The following is a 23,695-nucleotide window of genomic DNA, read 5'->3' on the forward strand; positions in this document are numbered from 1 at the left end:
CCAGCCCCCAAATTCACCAATTTTAAGTGTACAGTATCATGAGTTTTCAACATCAGATTTATTAATTTATCATTTATATACCATAAAATTCAGCCTTTTTTAGGTATACGTTTTAGGGATTTCTTTGGATCTGCCTTTAGTTTGGGAGTGGCAGGTTTTTTGAGGTATAATTTATGTACAGTAAACTCACCCTATTTAGTGTAAAGTTCTTTGAGTTTTCACAAATGTATGTAGTTGTGTAATCACTACCGTAATTAAGATACCACCCTATAAAGTTCCCTCTGTGCTTTTATATGAAATCCCCTCCCTTCACCCTCAGCCCCAGGCAGTCATTGTTCTGATTTCTGTATCTATAAATTTGCCTTTCCAGAATGTCATATAAATGGAATCATGGATTATGTAGCCTTTTGTGTCTGACTTCTTTCTTTTAGCACAGTGATTTTGACATTCATCCATGTTGTGAGTAGCATGTATCAATAATTTGTGGTTGTTAAGGATGTACTACCACAGTTTATTCCTTCATTTGCCAGGTAATGGACATTGGGCTGTTTCCAGTTTTTGGCTATTATGAATAAACCAGCTCTGAACATTCACATTCATTGCTCTTGAATAATTACCTAGGAGTGGAATTGCTAGGTTGTATAAGTATGTTTAAGTTTAAGGACACTGCCAAACTCGCTTCCAAAATGGCTGTACCATTTTCCATTCCCACCAGCACTGTATGAGAGTTTCAGCTGCTTAGTATCCTCACTAGCAGTTGGTATTCTCAGTCTTTAATTTTATCCAGTAAATCTTATTTGGTTAAATGACTGTGTGAGTCTTTTGCCCATTTACTGGGCTATTTATTTTCTTAGTAATAAGTTGTATGAGTTCTTTGTATATTCTGGGTATAAAAGTCCATTTATCGACATATATTTTGCAAATATTTCCTCGACTGTGGATTGACTTTTCATTTTCTTAACAGTGTCTTTCAAAGAACAGAATATTTAGAAATTTGATGGAGTCTAATTTATCAACTTTTTGCTTTTATGGTTTTCATTTTTTCTGTTTTGTCTAAAATCTTTATCTAACCCAAGGTCAAAGATTTTCACCTGTATTTTCTTTTTAAAGTTTTATTTAAACCTTTTATGATTAGGTCATTGATCCATTTTGAGTTAGCCTTGCTAAGCTTTCTGATTTCTAGTAGCTTTTTTGTAGATTCTATTAGGAATTTCTGCATGAATGATCACGTTGTCTTTTATTAAAGACAATTTTCCTTCTTTCTGTCTAGTCATTATGCCTTTTATTTCTTTTTCTTGCCTTATTGCACAAGCTGGAACCTCCAGTTCGGTGTCACATCATTTTATCTTTCTTTTACGATTTGTTCAAATCAGCATTCACATGAGGTTCACAGTGTTTGATATGTCTCAAGTCTATTTTATTTTATTTAATTTTATTTACTTATTTTGCTGAGGAAGATTCAACTTGAGCTAACATCTGCTGCCAATCTTCCTCCTTTTTGCTTGAGGAAGATTTGCCTTGAGCTAACATCTGTGCCAGTCTTCCTCTATTTTGTATGTGGGTCACTGCCACAGCATGGCCGCTGACAAGTGGTGTAGTTCTGTGCTTGGGAACTGAACCCAGGCCACCGAAGCGGAGTGTGGCAAACTTAGCCACTACGCCATGAGGCCAGCCCTCAAGTCTATTTTAATCTACATGTTACCCCTTCGTCATTTTATGCTAAGTGCTTTTGATTCAGTGAGTCCCTGCCTTTGTGGAATTTGCTCATGGTATTGTCATTAAATGTACATTAGTAAAATACCTTGATTTTTTTCAATAGATGTATCAACCTCAGTTGAATTCCATTGTAAAACTGAAAAATAATTAAATGAGAACAAGAGCACCTTCATGACATTTTTCAATTATGTGTGCATTAAACTTTCATGAAAAGTACTTAATGTTATCTAGAAGGTTCTTTTAGAAGTACTGGTTTGTGTAAAACAGCAATAGACTTTATTTTTTAATTGTTGTGTTTTTTTTTTTTTTTTTTTTGTGAGGGAGGTCAGCCCTGAGCTAACATCCATGCTAATCCTCCTCTTTTTTTTTTTGCTGAGGAAGACCAGCTCTGAGCTAACATCTATTGCCAATCCTCCTCCCTTTTTTTCCCCCCCGAAGCCCCAGTAGATAGTTGTATGTCATAGTTGCACATCCTTCTAGTTGCTGTATGTGGGACGCGGCCTCAGCATGGCCAGAGAAGCGGTGCGTTGGTGCGCGCCCGGGATCTGAACCCGGGCTGCCAGTAGCGGAGCACGCGCACTTAACCGCTAAGCCACCGGGCCAGCCCTTTATTTTTTAATTGTAATTATTGACATTGCAGCCACATTTTTTTCAGTGCAGAGGTTGGCAAACTTTTGTTATAATAACCCAGATAGTAAGTATTTTAGGCTTTTTGGGCCATGTAACTTCTCTGTTGCATATTCGTGGCCTTTTTTTTTTTTTTTTTTTATAACAAGGCTTCAAGAAGTTAAAAACCATGCTTAGCTCAGAGGCCAGGTGAAAACAGGTTGTGGGCTATAGTTTGCTGTCCCTTGATTTAGGTTGATTTAGATGGTTACTTTGAAAGCTTTCATATCTGTTGTTTTCTTTCCCCTCTTCTTTGACTGCGCTCATTAATTCATTAAATATTTATTAAGTATGTATCATATGTGAGGCACAGTTCCTCTGTGCTGATTTTGGTTGATGGTACAAAGATGGATAAGATACTGTCTGCCAATGTTGATTGTTCAGGTTTTATTTCATCCAGGAGCTCTTGGCCAAGGGCATGAATGGATGATGAAATGTAGGCATTTCTTTGGCCACACTATTGTGTCTTTTGGGGATACATCTGTTTCTGATACTTTCTTCTAATTTTCACAAAGGCATTGGCTGCTGATCACTCTGTTTTCTCTAGTGTGAGGCTATAACTCCCTGAAGGAGGCATTTTCTCATTTGCACAAAAGCACTGTGTTATCAGGTTATGGCCCTGAATAGTGGGCGTATGACAGGTTTACCAGTAACTATAATACAAGGCAGACTATGCTAAATTCCGAGCTAGAGAGTTGAAGACAGCACCATGTATTTGGGATGGCATAATCCAAGGAAGGCTTCTTGAAAAGGTGGCATTTGAGTTTCAAGGCTGGGTAGGATTAAATTTTTTTATTAATTTATATGTCCAAAAAAGACATTTTGGACAATAAAGGAGATAGAAGTTAAAAAATCATAGTTTTTAATTTTATTAAAAAAATTTTGTTTATAAATAATTTTAGATTTATAACAAAGTTGCAATGATTGTACAAAGAAGTCTCCTGTACTCTTCACCTATATTCTTTAACATTTCACCACATTTACTTTTTCATTTTCTCTCTGTTGTTAATATATACATATATAAAAGTATTTTATAAATTTTATAAAAATAAAATTATTTTATTAAACATATGAGAGACATGGTGCCCCTTAGCCCTAAATACTTCAGAGCTGTATCCTAGTAACAAGGACGTTCTTTTACAAAACCACAATACAGTTGTCAAAATAGGAAAATTAATGTGCCAAACTATTATCTGTATACCCTATTCAAATTTTACCAGTTGTTCTTCTAATGTTCTTTATAGCAAAAAAAACCAAAAAAACAAAAAATTTTTTTTGTGGTCCAAGAACCAATCCTGGAGGTTGGCGCTCCGTGTCTATGGGTTCCACATCTGTGGATTCAACCAGCCGCGGATAGAAAGGCCTTTGGTGGTTGTGTCTGTACTGAACGTGTACAGATTTTTTTTTCTTGTCATATACCCTAAACAATATAGTATAACTATTTACACAGCTTTTAGATTGTATTAGGTATTGTAGAGATGATTTAAAGTATGCAGATGGAAGTGCATAAGTTATATGTAAATACTACGCCATTTTATATAAGGGACTTGAGCATCTGGATTTTGGTATTCGAGAGGGTCCTGAAACCAGTCCCCCAACGTGGATACTGAGGAATGACTGTTTGTTACGTTCAGTTTTCATGTCTTTTTGGTCTCTCTTAATCTGAGTAGTTCCTTAGTCTGTCTTTGCCTTTTATGACTTGACACTTTTGAAAATTACAGGTTAGTTATTTTGTAGAATGTCCCTCAGCTAGGGTTTGTCTGATATTTCATCATGATTAGATGCAGATTATGCACTTTTGGCAAGAATAACACAGAAGTGGTATCTGTGTTGTCATTGTGTGATACCAGGAGGCTCATGATGTGCGTTTGTCCCATTGCTGGTGCTCTTAACTTGGATCGCTTGATTAGGATGGTGTCTGCTAGGTTCCTTTACTATAAAGTTATTTTTCAGTTTATCATTAGTCAGCACTTTGTGGGGAGTTACTTTGTGACTATATAAATATCCTGTTTCTACTGTACTAGATGTAGCATGCATCGGTGATATTTGCCCGAAACAGTTATTACTTTGGTGGTTACCAACTGGTAACCTTCTAATTCCATCATTCCTTCTACATTTCTTAGTTGGAATTCAATTGTCAGGTTGATAGTATGACAAGGATATGGAGCGTGAGACGAGCTCTCCAGGTCAAGAAGTGTGGCTCTGGGTCAGGATGGCTCAGATACTTGCTGTGAAGAGTTCAACTTCAGTAGCTCAGGAGCTATGCTAAAGGGCACAGAGAGACCTGGTGGAATGCCTCTTTCTTCTTCCTGATGGGTTGAGCCTTTTATTATAAAATGTCCCTTTTTACCTCTAGTAACATTTTTTTTGTTTTAAAATCTATTTGTCTCATATTAGTACAGCCTCTCCGGCTTTCTTGTCTGTTCTGTTTGTATGGTATATCTTTTCCCATTTTTTTACTTTCAGTCTGTTTTTCCTTTGAATCTAAAGTGTCTCTCTTACAGACCGTATGTGGTTAGATCTTCTTTTTTATTCAGTTAACCCTGTATCTCTAGTGAATCTATCAGTCTCCTACCAGTTGCCTTTGACCACAATTTCCACTGTTTTTGAGAGCACCTTAGGCATCAACTTCTCTACAGGCTGTCGCAAATGACGTTCCTTTGGGAAGAGAATCTGAGCTTATCTGTTGTTTTTTTTTAGTTGTGGTAAAATATATATAGCATACAAGTTACCGTTTTAACCATTTTTAAGTGTACAGTTCAGTGGCATTAAGTACATTCACATTATTGTACTACCACCACCACTGTTAAGTTCTAAGACATTTTTACCCTAAAAGGAAGCCCTGTACACATTAGGCAGTTGCTCCCTATTTCAACCATCCCCCAACCCCTGGCATCCACCGTTGTACTTTCTGTGTCTATGAATTTAACTATACTACATACTTTATATGAGTAGAATCAGACAATAGTTGTCCTTTTGTGTATGGCTTATTTAACTTAGTGTATCTTCAAGGTTCATCCATGTTGTAGCATGTGTCAGAACTTCTTTTGTTGTTTTTTCTCCTGAGGAAGACCTGCCCTGAGCTAACATCTATTGCCAGTCCTCCTTTTTTTTCCTCCCTTTTTTCCCCAAAGCCACAGTAGATAGTTTTATGTTATAGTTGCACATCCTGCTAGTTGCTGTATGTGGGACGCCGCCTCCGCATGGCCCGACAAGTGGTGGGTTGTTGCACGCCCGGGATCCAAAGCCAGGCCGCCAGTAGCGGAGCACGCACACTTAACCACTGAGCCACAGGGCCAGCCCCGCTTCTTTCGTTTTTAAGGCCAAATAATATTCCATTGTATGGATGTACCACATTGTGTTTATCTATTCATTTGTCAATGGATATTTGTTTTTTTTCCACTTTTTGGCTATTGTAAATAATGCTGCTATGAACATTGGTGTACAAATATCTTTTCAAATCCCTGCTTTCAATTATTTTGAGTATATATTTAGAAGTGAAATTGCTGGAGCATGTAGTAATCTATGTTTAATTTTTTGAGGAGCTACCATACTGTTTTCCATAACAAGTGCACTATTTTACAATCCCACAAGCAGTGCACAAGGGTTCCAGTTTCTCCACATTTTTGCCAGCACTTGTTACTTTGTTTTTTTGATAATAGCTATCATAGTGGGGTGAAGTGGTAACTCATTGTGGTTTTTTTTGTTGTTTTTTTTTGTGAGAAAGATCAGCCCTGAGCTAACATCCATGCTAACCCTCCTCTTTTTGCTGAGGAAGACCAGCCCTGAGCTAACATCTATTGCCAGTCCTCCTCCTTTTGTTCCCCGAAGCCCCAGTAGATAGTTGTATGTCATAGTTGCACATCCTTCTAGTTGCTGTAGGTGGGATGCGGCCTCAGCATGGCTGGAGAAGCGGTGCGTCAGTGTGCGCCAGGGATCTGAGCCCGGGCCGCCAGTAGCGGAGTGCGCGCACTTAACTGCTAAGCCACGGGGCCGGCCCCAACTCATTGTGGTTTTGATTTGCGTTCTCCGAACGACTAGTGATCTTGAGCATCTCTTCATCTGCTAATTGGCCAACTGTATAATTTATTTGGAGAAATGTCTATTCAAGTCTTTTGCCCATTTTGAATTGAGTTGTATATTTTTTCGTTGTTGAGTTATAGGAGTTCTTTATGTATTCTGGATAATAACCCCTTATCAGATACATGATATGCAAGTATTATCTCCCATTCTGTGAGTTGTCTTCACTCTCTGATAGTGTCCTTTGCACGAAAGGTTTTGATTTTGATCAAGTCCTTTTTATCTCTGTTTTTTTCTTATTGTTGCCTGTACTTTTGGTGTCATAGTCAGGAAATCAAAGCCAAATTCAATGTCATGAAGATTTTCCCCTGTGTTTTCTTCTAAGAGTTTTATAGTTTTAGCTCTTAAATTTAGGTCTTTGACCCATTTTAGGTTAATTTTTGTATATGGTGTAAGGTAAGGGTTTAGCTTAATTATTTTGCGTGTGGATATCCAGTTTTTCCAGAACCATTTGTTGAACAGTGTCCTTTCCCCATTGAATAGTCTTGACCTCCTTGTTAAAAATCAGTTGCTCATATATGTGAGGGTTTATTTCTAGGCTCTCTATTCTATTCCATTGGTGTTTATATCTGTCCTTATGCCAGTACCACACTATTTTGATTATAGCTTTATAGTAAATTTTGATATTGGGAAGTCACACTTTGCTTGGATTTATGTGTGTCTTTAAATTTATAATAATTTTCCCTCCCTCATGCTGTGTTTTTCTTCTCACGCTGTTTATTTGTTGAAGAAATTGTCATTTATTATGTTGAATTTACCACATTTTGGATTTATCTGATTTGTAACCTCATGGTATCAGTTTATATATTCTTCTACCCCATGTTTCTTGTAAACTGGTAGGTCTGTAAACTTGGTTAAATCCAGGCTCCAATTGCATCACATCAGAAGGCACTTGTTTTCTTTTTGACTTAGTGAAATTGTAAAGAGCAGGTTGAATGGTATAATGAGCCCCTGTACACCTATCCCCTACGCTTCAGCAGTTGTCAGCTCATGCCAATCTTGTTTCATTTGTAACCCATCTCTTTCCTCCCTCCTGTATTATTTTGAAGCAATATAAACTCTTTATTATTTTTTTGTAAGTTTCTTTATATTAATTTGACTGGCATTTTGAATTACACTTGACTCTCATAGTCAATAACTATTGAAGGCTGAGAATGCTGGATGTTGTTGTTTTGTTAAAGCTGATCCATCTAATCATGTTTAGGACTAGAATATGATCTTGGCTTTTTTTGAGATTCAATTTTTGTAACTATATGAAATATTAGGATGCTTTGTCCTAAAATACTAAAGAAAAAAATTTAAAAGTAAAGCGTAATCTGAGTGAATCCAAAAAGAAAAAAACGAGAATGAATTTGGGGTTTTATCAGTTTCAGAGAATGCTGCTATGATATGCTAACATTCCCCTGGGTGTCCAGCCACCTGGTACATTGGTGGAAATCAGTGGTTTCTACCCTCTGTACCCACTGTGAGTCTTAATTTTCTCTGTTGAACGATTTGTTCTAAGTAAACTGGATTGTCAAAACAATTGCTCTTTATTGGTCAAGGATATAACTGTATAATCAATTTTAACAAGTGTGACCTCTGTAAAGGAGTTTTATGTTTTAAACTCTTAAATGGCTTTGTGGGGATGCCACATGAGTTTAAGGGCACTTAATTGGTCGCATTTGTTTAAGTCTTTTAACTGTGGCATCTCAGCAATCACTAGGATAAGATAATGCTTCAGAGCAAAATTTAGCCATTTTATAGCCTTTGGCTACAGATTACAAATAAATAGAAAAACCCAGTAAATTCAAATGATGTTTGAAAAAAAATGTAGAAGTTCGGTTAGGCTTAATTGCAAAGTTAGTTTATTCCTTGTGATGCGATTTCAGAGAGGCAGCATAACCGAGAGATGAAAAGCCTGGACCTTGGATCACCTGGTTCAAATACCAGCTCCGCTGCTCGTAAACTGGACGATTTTGGTCAAGATCTTATTAACTGCTAAGGTTCAGTTTCCTGGCCTGTAAAGTAGGGGTGAGAGGTTTGACATAGTGCTTATCGTAGTGTCTCATTTATAGTAAGTTCTATAAGTGATAAATTATTGGTCATATTCCTTAGATTTCAGGAATTTCTCTGCTGTGTGTGAGGCAAAGAGTTACAGAATCAGAATGTTATAAATGGAAGGAATCTCATAGGTGATTTGGTCCAAGACATTAATTTCTAGATGAGGGAAGGTGACAGGGTTGGAGACCAAACCAGCCTTGGCCCTGGAGTGCTAAGATCAGTGCTACTTTTCTGGGAGTTGGCACCGTTCATACTGCTAGACTTTCTGGACCTGAATTGTGCTTCTCTTTGACTGTTTTACGTTTGTGGCTTAATTTGAGTGTTGTAATTATTTTATTAAAGTGAGATTCCACTCCTGTTATTCCACAGTAACTAATGTTTGTGAGGAATATAACATTTGACTTTATTCATCATTTCATAAGAGGCCTAATCTTTTCCTATGGAGCAAGCCTTAGGGTGTATTATGCTCTGTAATTAAATTCACTTGAAAGTAGAGCCCATGTTACTAGAAATTACTTGACAGCCGACTTTGGTGTACTGCATTGTTTCAGAGGGAAGGGGATTGGCAGGGAAAGGCACTCGTTATATAGATCCTGATAGAGGCAGTTAGTATTTAGGAGTGAAAGTGCTTTGAGTGATTTAACTTATTTTCAAATGTTTTTCTGCAATTATAAGCACAGTACCTGTTTTTAGAGGCAAGGGAAAATATGGGAGGTGACTTGATATCAGTCAAATATGTCACTTAAATGAGGAATAGATTCTATATTTTGTTCCCGAGTAGCTTTTTATAACAGAGTGATTGGTTACTTTTGGAGTAAAAATTATTATATTTAGTATTGGTTATTTCTTCCAGTAGGCTATTTTTATTTTTACTTCATTTATTTGATTTTGATCACATTCATCTTCTTTCCTCCCTCCATCCCTTGACCCATACATGTTCTGGGTCTCTGAGCCAGCAAAGCACAGAGAGAGCCATACTTACATAGCCTTTATACTTACTGTTAGATGAGTCCTCCTCACAGATAGCTTGTGTTTTATTTGAATGGAATTATAAGATATTTTAAATTTGAAAATATTTTTTAGCTTGTTTAGTGTGTTGAATTTAATAAACATAATATTTAATCTTTTCAGAGGTCGAAACAGTAGCAAAGGCCTGCCTCAGTCTACGGTGAGTAACTTCAATGTTATTTGTTTGGAAAAATTGGTAACTAAAATGTGATTCTAAACCATGGACCAAAAAAGCCAAGGCAAAAAAAAAAAATTCCCTTCTCTTGAATTTTATATCTCAGGTAACCTTTATAGATCAATACTGTTTGGTGTAAAATTATTAGCTATATGTGTTTTTTTTTTTTATGATGACGCTGTATAAAATGTATAATTACCTGTAAATAGTATTTTTCATGCAAAATAATAGTAAGTCGTTTGTTCTTTTGTAAATGACTAAAGGCAGATCTAAATGAGTAACCCCCAAAAGATAATTGGAACACCAGGACTGGAGTTTGCAGAGATCTTTGGGTTTTTTATTTTGGATTAATGTGCTATCTTTTATTCTTTTCATTTTTCTCACTTGGAAAGGGCTTTCTGGTTTTTAATTTCAGAACTTTATCAATGAAATTAAACTGTGCATAAAGGGCAGACGGTATAAGTTCCACATGATAGAAGAAATAGATGAGAAGCTATCACAAGCTGCCACTAATTTTTGAGACTTTGCCTTTATTGGACAGATTTTCTTCTTTAGAATCAGGAGGGCACCACGCTTGTGTAGTATGTAGTAAGGAGTGGTGTGGTTGATTAGACCTTAGAGCACTGTTATTGATTCAGATATGCTGAGAGAAGATAGTCAAGGGTCTGCTTCAAAGGTGCCCTGCACTTCACCCCATTTATTTATTAAGATACACTTAACCCTATTTAGTGTACAGGTTTGTGAGTTTTGACACACAGAATTGTGTAACCACCATCACAGTCAAGATAATAGAACAGTTACATCACCTCCAAAAATCTCTCATACCACAGTGTGGTGAGCTCTCCTCCCTTACTCCCCAACCATTGACCTGTCTTCTGTTCCTATGGTTTTGTCTTTCCCCATATGTGCAAGTTCACTTTTACTTTTTTTATCATGTATAGTCAAAACATTGTTAGTTGATAGGACTGATTTCACTTTTGAAAACTTAAGCTTTTATTCTCTAAGGAAGCAAAAGATTGTAGTAAACCAAATCTTCCTTTAACCTGTAAGATATTATAAACCTAACTAAACATTTTGTAACAATAAATATTAACTTTAATATATATACAAGGATAAATATTGATTACTGTTAATGTTTTTTCTTAATATTCCAGATTTCTTTTGATGGAATCTATGCAAATATGAGGATGGTTCATATACTTACATCAGTTGTTGTAAGTTTTCAGTTTATTGGGTAGAAACTGCCTTGGGAGTGGAATTAAGTAATTTCATAAAGTTAAAATGTGGATGAATGATTCTCAAAGTAACATTTCTTAGGTCATGTTTTATCAGGATGATTTAGAAAAAACAGATTAGAACTCTATCCCAAGCTATTGTAACTCACTAAAAAAGCATTCTTGTTAACCCTGCTGTGTACAAAATAATAGTAGTAGTTGATTGTCTTTAGTGCATTATTTGGTCACCTATAAAACTACAGTCAGAAATACTTATTTCCAGTATTTAAGTTCATACTGCAAACTCTGAGCAGGGCCTCCTGAAGAATTTTGAAAATTCAGTGTATTGTTCATGTTTTAAAATTTTTTGTTGTTCTGTTGGTGAATACCTAATATGTTGAATGAGGCCTGATGAGCTGTAAAAAGTAAAATTAAAACAATTATCCCCCATGTCTGGGTAGCCCACTGTTTCTTTGATGAATTAATTGTATGTTTTTAGGGATCCAAATGTGAAGTACAAGTGAAAAACGGAGGTATATATGAAGGAGTTTTTAAAACATACAGTCCTAAGGTAATTTTTACTCTTTTCCTTTTTGTTAAATGTAAAACCTCATCACTCATCAACTACTGTATGTTTGTATGGCTGCTTGGCAGTGTCTATTAGTTTCTGACATAGCAATTTATACTTATGAGGTGGGTATGTTTGTCACATTTTCTTGCTCAGTGCTTTACCTTTAAAGCACTTTTTAAAACCACATTGAATGATTTCACTCCTCAGTTTTATAGACTGGTTTGTATAATCAAAAAGACTTGCTCTATGTGCTTATTAAAATATTTTGGCCTTTTCAAGCACTGTGGACTAGCAGAGGGATTGGGTGGTTTGTTGTTTTTCTCTTTATCACTATTAATATGCTTAAGACAGACCGTGGTAGCAAGGACCAACATTTAGATATAGAGGATTTTTGAATGATGGACTGGAAAATAGATCAGTTTTTGAGATTATTTTTGCCAGACATACAAGAAATACTACCTTGATGTGCTGAAGAATTCCTGACAAATTTTATTTTGTAAATATTTTGAATATTTACTCATGTTTTTCATTTTAGTGTGATTTAGTGCTTGATGCTGCACATGAGAAAAGTACAGAATCCAGTTCAGGGCCAAAACGTGAAGAAATAATGGAGAGTATTTTGTTCAAGTGTTCAGACTTTGTTGTGGTACAATTTAAAGATATGGACTCCAGTTATGCAAGAAGAGGTGAGTTTTGATTTGCTAAGTATGCTTCATGGTTTATAAGATTTATTCAAACAAAGGCTCTCTACTTTGATCATACAGACTTTTCTTTTTAAAGAAATATGGGCTTTTTAAAATAACCTGATTAAGACAAATGGGAACTTTGATACGTTTTTGTTGGAAAATATTTAAAATGTTAGAAGAAGTTTCTGTGGTAGTTTTAGTAGGATAAATAGTGAGAGTCTGTGTTCTATTAAAAAATAGTTTGTACACTGTATGATTTCACTCATATGTGGAAAGTAAACAAACATGGATAAAGAGAACAGATTAGTGGTTACCAGGGGGAAAGAGGGTAGAGAGTGGGTGAAAGGGTAAAGGGACACATATGTATGGTGATAGACAAAAACTAGACTGTTGGTGGTGAGCACTATGCAGTCTATACAGAAACTGATATATAATAATGTACATCTGAAATTACACAGTGTTAAAAACCAATATGACCTCAATAAAAAAATAAGTTTGTAAAGGATTTTCTATAGTTTCATGTTCAAGAACGCTACTGAATATACTCAGCTGAAAATTTCCTGTCCTGTTTGGCCTACAAGGGTTTACTTTATCAATTTTTAGTTTTATAATGCTCATAAATAATGCTTATAGATAGTTTCATTATTATGGTTCTATAAATGCTTTAGTTTTAAATCTGGAAAGAAATCAAAGCACAGGGCTAAGGGAGAAAGGCAGAGAGCTGTGGATAGAAAACAGTTGTCTAATGAAGATGAAAAAGGGTGAAGAAGTAGAACATGGATATTTACAAAAACATGCAGAGTATGGGATTATGTTTTGAGAATATAAAAGTGGTGATGTAGTTACATTAAAATGTAATCTGTTTCAAGTGTCCATTGAGGAGGAAAATATGAGCATTGCTGTTAATCATTTGGAGAGCATACTCTGCAGTGCTGAGTTCACTAACACATTGAAAGGTTCTGGGCAATTTTGAACTTGGTTCTAAAATTCTTAAATGGATTTTTTTTTGGGGTCAAATCTCTAGTTGATTCTGTTGCAAATTGTAACTCATCACAATTTTTGATTTTCTGATTCAGTCTATACCAATAGCTGTTTTTGTTGTTGCACTGATTTTTCTACACTTATTTAAAAATTGTAAGCCGCCAGGAAGTTAAAGCCTTTCTCTTGGACATCTTAACGAGCTTCTTACCTATACTTTGCATGCTTTTTGAAAAGCCAGCAGTGCTAGGTACTCTGTAACTACTTTGCAGTGTTGATGAAAGCACTGTGTTCTGTTCTTGTATCTTCTCACACGTCTGTGTGGTTGATTCACACCTCTTTGTCTGAGAGTCCTTCAGTGGCCTGTACAAGGAAACAAGTCTTTGTTTAGTTGCTGCTTTTGGAGTTGATCTTATCTATGCCTAGGAGCACAAAATTATTTATATTTATACTTATACTGTTGAAGTATTTCAGTATTTTAAATTTAAAAATTGACTTTGGATCATAAGCCAAAGGGAAAATAAAATTTTAGTTGACTTTAGAACATAGCACTCTAGAAAAAGTATGGGCCACAATAACAACAAAATGTTTCCTATTCTATTGGGTACCAGGCCATTTAGCTAACAGTCATTCACAATACGCTTTGTTTTTTGTTCTTAAAGTGAATTAGCATTTCCCAAATTTGGAAAGGTAAATATTACTTGGAGATATTTATGGTATCCCATCCTTTGATCCTCTTCAAAATTAATGTCTTTAAGTTTTTATTATTTTATCTTGTTTTTTATTTTATTATGTCTTTATTTCTCAGGTAATTTGTGTTCATTGTAGAAAATGAAGACAATATAGATCAGGGCCGGTCCTGTGGCTTAGCGGTTGGGTGCGCGCTCCGCTGCTGGCGGCCCGGGTTTGGAACCCCGGGCGCGCACCGACACACCGCTTCTCCGGCCATGCTGGGGCCGCATCCCACATACAGCAACAGGAGGGCTGTGCAACTATGATGTGCAGCTATCTGCTGAGACTTTGGGGGAAAAAATAAATTAAAAAAATTAAAAAAAAAAAGATGTACTCTCCAAGTGTGGCTCCTCATTTAAAAACAAAAAAAGACAATATAGATCAGAGTAACAGCTTTGACAATGTTCAGTACACTCATGAGGGGATGGATGTATTTTGCTATATGGGTAAAAATATAGTTTTCTTGATGAGGACACCCAATAGAGGAGTAATTTCAGGTGTTTTATTTAAAGACTGTAGTGATTTAGTGAAACAATTGTGTTCAGTGCGTGGTATCCTGAAAATAGTATTAATTCATGTGTTTAGGATTTCAGGTCTCTTAAGCCAGATTCTTAACACTATCCCGGCAGAAGTTGCCCTCTATAAAAGTATTATTTTGGAGATACTATTAGTATAGAGAAAACTTTTTTAGAGTAGTTAATTGGCATGGTTCATTGATTCCAAAAATTAAGGCATTTAGTACTGCTTTTCGATTTATATTATTTTGTATTAAAGACTTACTCAGATTTCTAGTCCCCTTGAATAAAGGAAGGTAGAGTTTAACCAGTGATTCTTTTTTTTTTTTTTTTTTTTTAAGGGAAATCTTTTTTTTTTTTTTAAAGATTTTATTTATTTTATTTTTTGCCCCCAAAGCCCCAGTACATAGTTGTATGTCATAGCTGCACACCCTTCTAGTTGCTGTATGTGGGACTCGGCCTCAGGATGGACAGAGAAGTGGTGCCTCGATGCGCACCCGGGATCCGAACCCGGGCCGCCAGCATCGCAGCGCGCGCACTTAACCACCAAGCCACAGGGCCGGCCCTAACCAGTGATTCTTAATGCTGGGTTCACATTTTAGTGACTCGTGGAGTTTTAAAAAATCTCTAGTTCTCACTTCTAGAGATTATGATTTAATTATAATTAGCCTGGGTGAGGCTCTGGGTATGTGATTCTGCGGTGTGGTCAGGAATGTGAGCCATGGGTTTCATGTGATAAGATCCTGGGAATGGCTCTGTTCTGTGGGTCTTGAGGATTTGTACTTTCTTTGCCTCACAGTGCCCTTTCTGTCTCAGAATTGGAGATTATCTTGAATAATCTCCACTGGTATCAGTTTGATACTACTCTTCTGCGTTTTAAATGGGCAGACGGATTCAGGTTTTTTTTAAGGATTAACAGGAGTGAATGAATGATAAGAATGAAAATACTAATATTACATTGTAGCCTCCTAAAAGACGAGGGAAATTTGTTCTCTTTCTGAACTTTTATCTTATAATGCTCTTCTGTAATAGCACTGTCAAAGTCTTAAGGTTGATAATATTAACTAAAATTTGAAAACATATTCTGTTTCAGACTCTGTGCTAAGTGTTTTACATGTATTTTCTTCATTTAATCATCCCAGCTTCTTTCTCAAGTGGATATGTTCTTATCCACATGTTGTAAGTGAGGAAACAGAGACATGGTTAAGTGACTTGGTAAAGTGAGGACACAAACCCAGTGCTCTCTAATGCCAAGTCATGTTCTTAAACATTGTACTGTAGTGATGTCAAGTATATGGTCTAATTTGTTGTTTAGCTGAGCTGTGTCAGAATAAATCTGCATTTACCTTAAAGGACTTCCCCACAAAGAAAGCTAAAAATAAAAAACAAAATTCTCACGCAGTATAAATATGCAGATTATTACATCGTTCAAGATTCTTTTCTTTTTTTAATCTTTGGTTTTATTTGGGAGGAAACTTTTTAAAGTTAGTAAGGTAAATGTGGCTTTTAAGTTCTTAATGCTAACTTCACTGATTTCAATAAATTTAAAAAATAGTCATGGTCATACACATGCAAATGAATAGGGCCTAGAAATAATTGATATCTTCTTATGATACAGTGAATAACTTACATTTGATCTCTTTTTTAATTAATTAATTTATTTTTGCTGAGGAAGATTAGCCCTGAGCTAACATCTGTCGCCAATCTTCCTATTTTTTTGCTTGAGGAAGATTGTCCCTGAGCTAACATCTGTGCCAGTATTCCTCCACTCTATACGTGGGTCGCCACCACAGCATGGCTGACGAGTGGTGTAGGTCCACACCTGGGATCTGAACCCATGAACCTGGGCCGCTGAAGCAGAGCGTGCCAAACTTCACCACCACACCACGGGGCCAGCCCCTTCATTTGGTCTCTTGAATATTATACATGTACCACTTTGATTTATGGGCGAATGAAAAGTAGCTTTACATTTTGTAAGCTGTGGATTCCTTTTTTGCCCACACCTTATTAGAGGAGACCATCAGATTATCACTAGAAAATTAATGTGTTTTATTCTTTATTTGAATTCCAGTGCAGACAGATCTGGGATGCTCTCATTTTCCCCTCTTTATTTTGCCCTCTGTTTTTTAGGGCATTCAGCTGCCTTTGTCTCTGCATCTGTCTGCCTTGAAAATCGTGTATCATCTCTGCTTGCTTTTACTTGGCTCTCTCTCTCTCCAGTGTCCCTTGCGCGTCTGATTTTCTCTTGCATTCTCCGCCTGCTCTTCCTGTTGCTCCTTTATTCATAGTTTGCTCTTTGATTTAATACCCCAACTCAGCTATACTTTAGTTTTGTGGCTTCTCTTCTGCTTCCTTATTCCATTTCTCCTCATGCTTCTTTCTACTGCTTCGTTTCTTGTGTAGTATTCTCAACCTAGAGAACAAGGGTCAGCAAACTTGAGACCTGTGGGCCAAATGCCCTCAACAGTAAAGAAAGTTTTATGATGATGCAGTTATACCCATTTGTTTATGCATTGTCTATCGCTGCTTTCATTCTACAGTGATAGAGTTGGGTAGTTGTCATAGAGACTATATGGCTTGCAAAGCCAAGAAATATTTACTCTCTGGCCCTAATACTGTGTAATTTCATCTAATTTCTTATTTGTGACCATTCAGATTGGATTTAGTCTGAAGAATCACTTTTGCTTACTAGCTCCTTTGTCACAATGAGTAAAAAATCATATGTGAGAAAATTGGTTATTGGGAATGATCTCCATCATCAACTACCTGCCCCCTCCCCCATCCACAAATTGATCTTCCCTTTTGCCATCATTATTCTCTTCCCTTTGGTTTTAGTAGAGGGGTTGTCTCACTTCCTGTTTAATCCCGTCTTCTCCGGTCCTGCTCTTGACTCTGTCCATTCTACTATTCCTGGGTTTTTGCTCTTTTATATCACCTGTTTCCACACTCGTCAACCTCTCTCTCTCCACTTACTCTTTCCCTTTAGCCTGAAAACCTATTCAAGTTCTGCTCATCCTAAAAAGGATCCCCCTTTTTTTAAAAATTTTATTTATTTATTTTCCCCCCAAAGCCCCAGTAGATAGTTGTATGTCATAGCTGCACATCCTTCTAGTTGCTGTATGTGGGACACGGCCTCAGCATGGCCAGAGAAGCGGTGCGTCGGTGTGCGCCCAGGATCCGAACCCGGGCTGCCAGCAGCGGAGCGCGTGCACTTAACCGCTAAGCCACGGGCCGTCCCAGGATCCCTTTTTATCCTGAATTCTTCTAGTTATTATCCTGTCTGTCTTCCTTTCTTATCCAAACTTTTTAACTCTCGTTTTCTGCTGACTCCTCATCCCATTGTAATCTGCCTTTTGAGTATTTATACTCACAACTTGGAAACTTCTGAGGTGAAATCAACAAACTGTTGATTTCAGAACTGCTTCTGAAACGGCTCTTCTGTTTTTCATGTGTCTTATTAATCATTCCTTCCTTGCCTCATTCTTGGGCTTTCTTTCTTTCACACTGCCCTTACATGTGTTTGTGTTCCTGGTGTTTCTTTCTCCGCCCACTGCTCTTACCACATATCAGTCACTTATACACTCTCATAATCTCAGCTACCACATATAAGCCCCTCCCCAGCATCTCTGTATGATTGCCCTTATACCATGTTGTATTATAATTAGATGTTTCTGTCTCTTCCATTATACTTTGAGCTCCTTGTGTGGGTACTGTATTTTTTTTATCCTAGCAGTGTAGTATAGTGTTTTGGCATATAGTAGAGGCTCAATATAAATGTCTTTTGAATGAATGAAATTAGAGCCATCACACACTTTTAAAGAAGTGCTAGTTTATGTAAAGAATAAGAAAGCTACAAATGGTCTTATGTATACAGCCAGCCAACAGATACTTAGCTCTGGAATGTATTCATTGCTGTGCTTGTTGCTGTGGACAGTACAGAGAAATTCAAGACTTAATCTATTTTGAGTCCCTTGTGAGAACCTAGTGAAACTGTATACCCTCATCCTGGAAAAAACACAACCACAGACTTTTACATTTAATTCCATGGTGTTCACAGTTCCCTAGAGAGTTCATGTACTCCATTTTAAGAAGCTCTGTTCTAGGCATTTTCAGAGTTGGGGATACCAAGGCATGTGAAAGAATTCAAGAAAAACGGAATGTTGAAATTGGTGGCATTGAATTCCAAATGGAGTTCAGAGACATGAAGAATTGTGTAAGTTGTAGTAATTAGAGGAAGTTGGGGTGTGAATGTGTGATTAGAGAGCAGTGAGAAATAAGATCATACAGATTATTTTATTCTGGTATTGCACTATTGTGTTCTCATGTCGTTGTCCTGGAGGTCTGATGGGGCAAGGTCCTGTCAGTAACAGAGAGAGATCTCTTCTGAAGGGCATGACATTAGGAGTGCCATGTCAGTCCTCTAAGGAAGAGGCAGATCCTAGAGCAGGATATGGCCTGGGAAGCCTTGGATTCTGAGAAGTCTAAATGTGTTCCAAATTCATTCATGGGTGGTACTCTAGTAGGGCAGGCAAGCCATAGCCTTGCAGCTGAGGGGGCACATTCTTGGAGCTAGGAGTGCAGTAGGCTCTGTATATGGGCAGGAAGTGCTGGAGTTGGACAGGCAGGCAGTTCTAACGCTGGACAAGTGATCAGGATCGACAGCCTGCCCTTTGTGTAGGAGGGAGGATAGGCCCTGTGGTAGGTAGGCGGATGGGGTGATGGATGGGCAGGTGCTCTTATGGCTGGGGGCTATCCAGGTCTCTGGGCAGGAAGGCCCTATAAGGGGGTTGGCTTGAGTCTGTGGGCTTTGGGAGTAGCTTTTCCAGTGAGCCAGCTCCAAGTAACTCCATGTTCTAATATCTTCTGTTAAAACGGAGCCATTTGAAAGTTTACTGCCTCAGCTTGGCTGAGAATGTGTGTCCATGCTGGGGCCAAGTAGTAAATGGAAACTAGCATTTACTGAGACCAGTATGGAGGTGGTGCAGAGATTATTGAGATTAAAAAAAATGAACAAGTATATTGGAACAGGTGATGGAAAACTAAACAGAGTAGTTTGAGGTACACAATAGGGAAGTATTGCATATTTATTAAAATATGGCCTTTCTATTTATTAAAATTTTGTTTCTCTATACATTTTTAGAGTATATAGAAATTCTCTGCTCTAGTCTTCATGTGTATGCCAAGGTCAAAGCAATAACTCTTTGTGTATTAAAAACAAAGAAAATAAGCAAACAAACCCTCTAGCATAAAATAGAATTTTATTTAGACGAAATAAAAATATGTTTATTACTACTTAGAGTAAGGTGGTCTGATTCAAGATATATATGGAAACTATTGATTTCTGTTCCTTTAACAGCATTAATTAGCATTGTTGTTGTTAGTGCCGTGGAGTCCAGCGCCTAGCAACCCTGTGCACAACGAAGTGGAGCCTTGCCCAGTCTTTGCACCATCCTCTCACCTTCCCAGTGTTTTATCAGACAGTGCTCTGCTGCTGTTCGTAGAGTTTTCATGGCCAGTTTTTTCAGAAGTGAATGGCCAGGTCCTTCTTCCTAGTCTGTCTCAGTCTGGAAGCTCCGCTGAAACTTGTCCACCATGGGTGACCCTGCTGGTGTTTGAATACTGGTGGCATAGCTTTCAGCCACACAGCAACATGCGGCCAACACAGTATGACAACCAACGGGTGGTGTGGTTCCCTGACAGGGAAACGAACCTGGGCCATGGTGGTGAGAGCACTGAATCTTAACCACTAGCTCACCAGGGCTGGCATTAATCAGCTAGACAGTACAAAAGAAAATTATCATATTCACAATAGGAACAGAATTTATAGTGTATAGAAATAAGAATAGTATATGTGGATAAGCTGATGACTATAAAAACACTCCTGAAGGAGTGTTTTAGTCAAATCTAAAAATAGATTTGACTAAATGGAGAAAATGCCATACTTTGAATGGGAATATCTAACACTGTAAAGTTGTCTGTTCTCCTCAGAGTAATCTCTAAAGATAACATCTCTATTTCTGTGGAAATTGACAAAATGATTCTAACGTTTATAGATAATATTATTAACAGAAGAATTTTGGAAATTTTTCTTTTACAAGAGTCAAAAAATGAGGACTTGCTTTACTAAACATTAAAATGTATTAGAATTCAAACATAGTTGCCGTAATGGCAAAGAACAGAGAATCCAAAACAGATGAGATTCACAGGGGCATTTTGTTAATATATAATAAAGATAACACTTTAAATCTGGAGTAAAGGTTTATTCAGTAAATATTCAGTACAATATTTGGGGGGGGAGTTAGATTCCTACTTCACTCCTGTCACCAAAATAAAACCCAGCTGGTTAGAGAGAGAAATATTTTTAAAAAAAAGAAAAAAAAAAAAACACTGTGGAAATTCTAGACCAGTTCTATGAATTTATATCATTTTGAGATGAGGAAGGACTTTATAAGCCTGACCACCAAAGCAAAAATTCATAAAGTAAAAATAAGAAAAGTTAAAGACTTAGATGTGTCCAGAAGTACCCTAAATTTTAGAAGACATGCTACGAAGTGGGAAAAATAGAATAAAAGAAGATTTACAAATGGCCGGTAAATATAGGGAAAGATAGTCCCCTTCACTAGTTATCAAAGAAATGCAGTTTCAGAGCAGGAGAATATGATTTTTCTTCTTTTAGCTTCCTGAAGGGTCAAGTGAGAAAAATTAATACAGCCTGATGAGAGTGAGGGAATCAGAAAATGACTTTCCCTCTGCTAGTGGGGCAGCGTAAGTAAAGCAAGTAGCAGGGCCGGCCCCGTGGCTTGGTGGTTAAGTGCGCGCGCTCCGATGCTGGCGGCCCGGGTTCGGATCCCGGGCGCGCACCGAGGCACCGCTTCTCCGTTCATCCTGGGGCCGAGTCCCACATACAGCAACTAGAAGGATGTGCAGCTACGACATACAACTATCCACTGGGGCTTTGGGGGGAAAAAATAAAATAAATAAAATCTTTAAAAAAAAAAAAAAAAAGTAAAGCAAGTAGCTTTCTTGAACTCTCTAGTAGGTGATTCCATTGAGTCCAGGACATTTCAGGAAGACAGTTTCCTTGGTAGTATTGTGTAATGCTAGTATACCCAGTTACTGTCTGGTTTTAGTTTTATTTTCTCTCTTGCTCTGCACAGTCTCAGTGGAGTCTTATGAACAGCAAATATATTTAAAAAGAGTAATAAAGCAGTAGTAATAAAGCAGGGCAGTGAAGGAATGTGGATGAATTGTCTCCATTTTAATTTCTTTTCCATCTGACTGTAAATGGGAATTGATTGCTTTGTCAGTCCTGACAGACTTTAAGGGAGCGTGTGCACTTGAACAATTGTTCTTCTAATTTATTTTAGGAAAGAACAGTCTGAATCTGTAAAATGTTTTATATATTTGTCAAGTAAACGGAAAGATGTTTGTACAGCTGTAAGAATTGGAATTAATTTCATTTACTAACTTTTTCCTGTTTCCAAACACTTTTGCTATAGGTTTGAGAGTAAGTTGTAAAAAGACTGCGTTGGCTAATAGTATTGGCAGTTGAGTTCCCAAAGATTCCTGAACGTTTCTGCATTTACTTTTGTTTTTTTGTCCTAAATTTTCTACAAAATCACTTTCCCTTTTCCTTTCTCTCTCTTTCTTTAACTTTTGAGATGAAAACAATACCTTTTATGGAAAACTTCTGGAAGAATGATTAGACCCCCTTTTCATTCTTTCAGATGGCACAGACTCCTCCCCCCTCAAAATGGGGTTCTGAACCAGGAGCCCAATAGAGAAGCTGAAAACAGAATGTTCACCTGCTCATACCTCACTCCACAAAGTATATCTTTGTGTTGGCATCTTTGTTAAAATTTTTTTTGATCTCTTTTGGAGATAATCTGGGAACTAGAAATCTAACCTTCTGGGGAGCCTGTCACCTTGTTTTTTAAACACAGCAAGCCTCACAAAGTGGTCTTCCATTTTTCTCTTGTTCTTCTGTGTTGCACTGATCTGGCTTTGCTATAGAATTTGGTGTGTGTTTGATTCTGTGGAGTCTTGACTATTGATCTTCAATCAGATCTTTCAAAGGAATCTGGTTTGTGGGTTTAAATTTTTTTCCCTTGGTACTTGGTTGATTTTTAAGTCAAATACAACAGCATTTTAAATGATAAAATTTCTGAACAATTTCACCTCAAATTTTTTGTTTCTTTGCTAAGCAAGATTCACCCTGAGCTAACATCTGTTGCCAGTCTTCTTCTTTTTCTTGCTTGGGGAAGATTCGCCCTGAGCTGACATCTGTGCCAGCCTTCCTCTGTCTTGCATGTTGGTCGCTGCCGCAGCATGGCTGACGAGTGGTGTAGGTCCGCGCCCAGGACCCGAACCTGCAAACCCAGGCTGCCAAAGCAGAGTGTGCCGAACTTAACCATTAGGCCACCGGGGCTGGCCATATTCAAACTTTTGATCAAATATTGTAGCATCAAAAGCATTTGTATGATTGTTTATTGTGGAAGCCCTATATCCTGTGTGCTTTTTAAATAGTGCGTTGATTGAGATGTCTGTTCTATTTCCTAGTCATATTCTGGGCTTTTCCATTGGACTCTGTAAGAGGGACAGAGACACAAATTAAATTGTGAACTGTATTTTTTTGTTGTTGTTTTTTGGTGAGGAAGATTGGCCCTGAGCTAACATCTCTGCCAGTCTTCCTCTATTTTGTATATGGGCAGCTGCCACAGCATGGCTTGATGAGCAGTGTGTAGGTTTGCACCCGGGATCTGAACCTGCAAACCCCAGGCTGTCGAAGTAGATTAGAGCACGTGAACTCAACCACTGTGCCACCGGGCCGGCCCTGTGAGCTGTGTTTTTAACAAGAACAATACTTTGGGGTTGGCTTTTCCACATCAGTTGATTCTTTCCATACTTGGGTCCAAAGGGTACCTAGATCAGATCTCAGAAAAGAACAAAAAATGGTTTGGGTGGTTTGGTTTGATTCTAAAGCTAAGTGTCTGTTTTCTAATTTTTAATTAATTTATCTTTAACACAGCAGGTGATGTTTGGACTGAAATTAAAGACTCTTAACATGACATACTATCCTTTTCCTTGGAGTTGCTTGTTGCTCGGGAAAGGACTTCTTCAGGTGGCTTACTGTGTTTTTTAGAGCTCATTACTGCTGCTTTCCCTCTACTGTATTTGCTTTTGAAGCTAACATCCGTTAGATCTCTTGCCTACTTCAGCTGTTCTGATAGCCTCCATCTCAGTTTTCTTGCTAAGAAATTGGCAAGAATTTGTCATTTCTTCCCTGAGTGGTAAATTTATTTTGAGTTATA

The 23,695-nt window shown here is 37.4% G+C and overlaps 1 protein-coding gene across 8 annotated transcripts in view; it reads left to right on the forward strand.

The window, feature by feature from the left end:
- ATXN2 (ataxin 2) overlaps positions 1-23,695 on the forward strand; it is a 115,152-nt gene that overhangs the window by 23,242 nt on the left and 68,215 nt on the right. For all 8 annotated transcript variants that reach the window (XM_087424221.1, XM_087424213.1, XM_087424217.1 and 5 more), the window contains exons 2-5: positions 9,637-9,673; positions 10,843-10,902; positions 11,402-11,473; positions 12,009-12,159. In XM_087424221.1, the coding sequence (XP_087280347.1) occupies positions 10,870-10,902; positions 11,402-11,473; positions 12,009-12,159 (256 nt within the window). In that variant the 5' untranslated portion in view covers positions 9,637-9,673; positions 10,843-10,869. The remainder of the gene's footprint in view (positions 1-9,636; positions 9,674-10,842; positions 10,903-11,401; positions 11,474-12,008; positions 12,160-23,695) is intronic.

Source organism: Ceratotherium simum, chromosome 35, assembly GCF_057802395.1.
Source record: "Ceratotherium simum simum isolate JZ-2026a chromosome 35, ASM5780239v1, whole genome shotgun sequence".
In the NCBI taxonomy this organism is placed as follows: domain Eukaryota; kingdom Metazoa; phylum Chordata; class Mammalia; order Perissodactyla; family Rhinocerotidae; genus Ceratotherium; species Ceratotherium simum.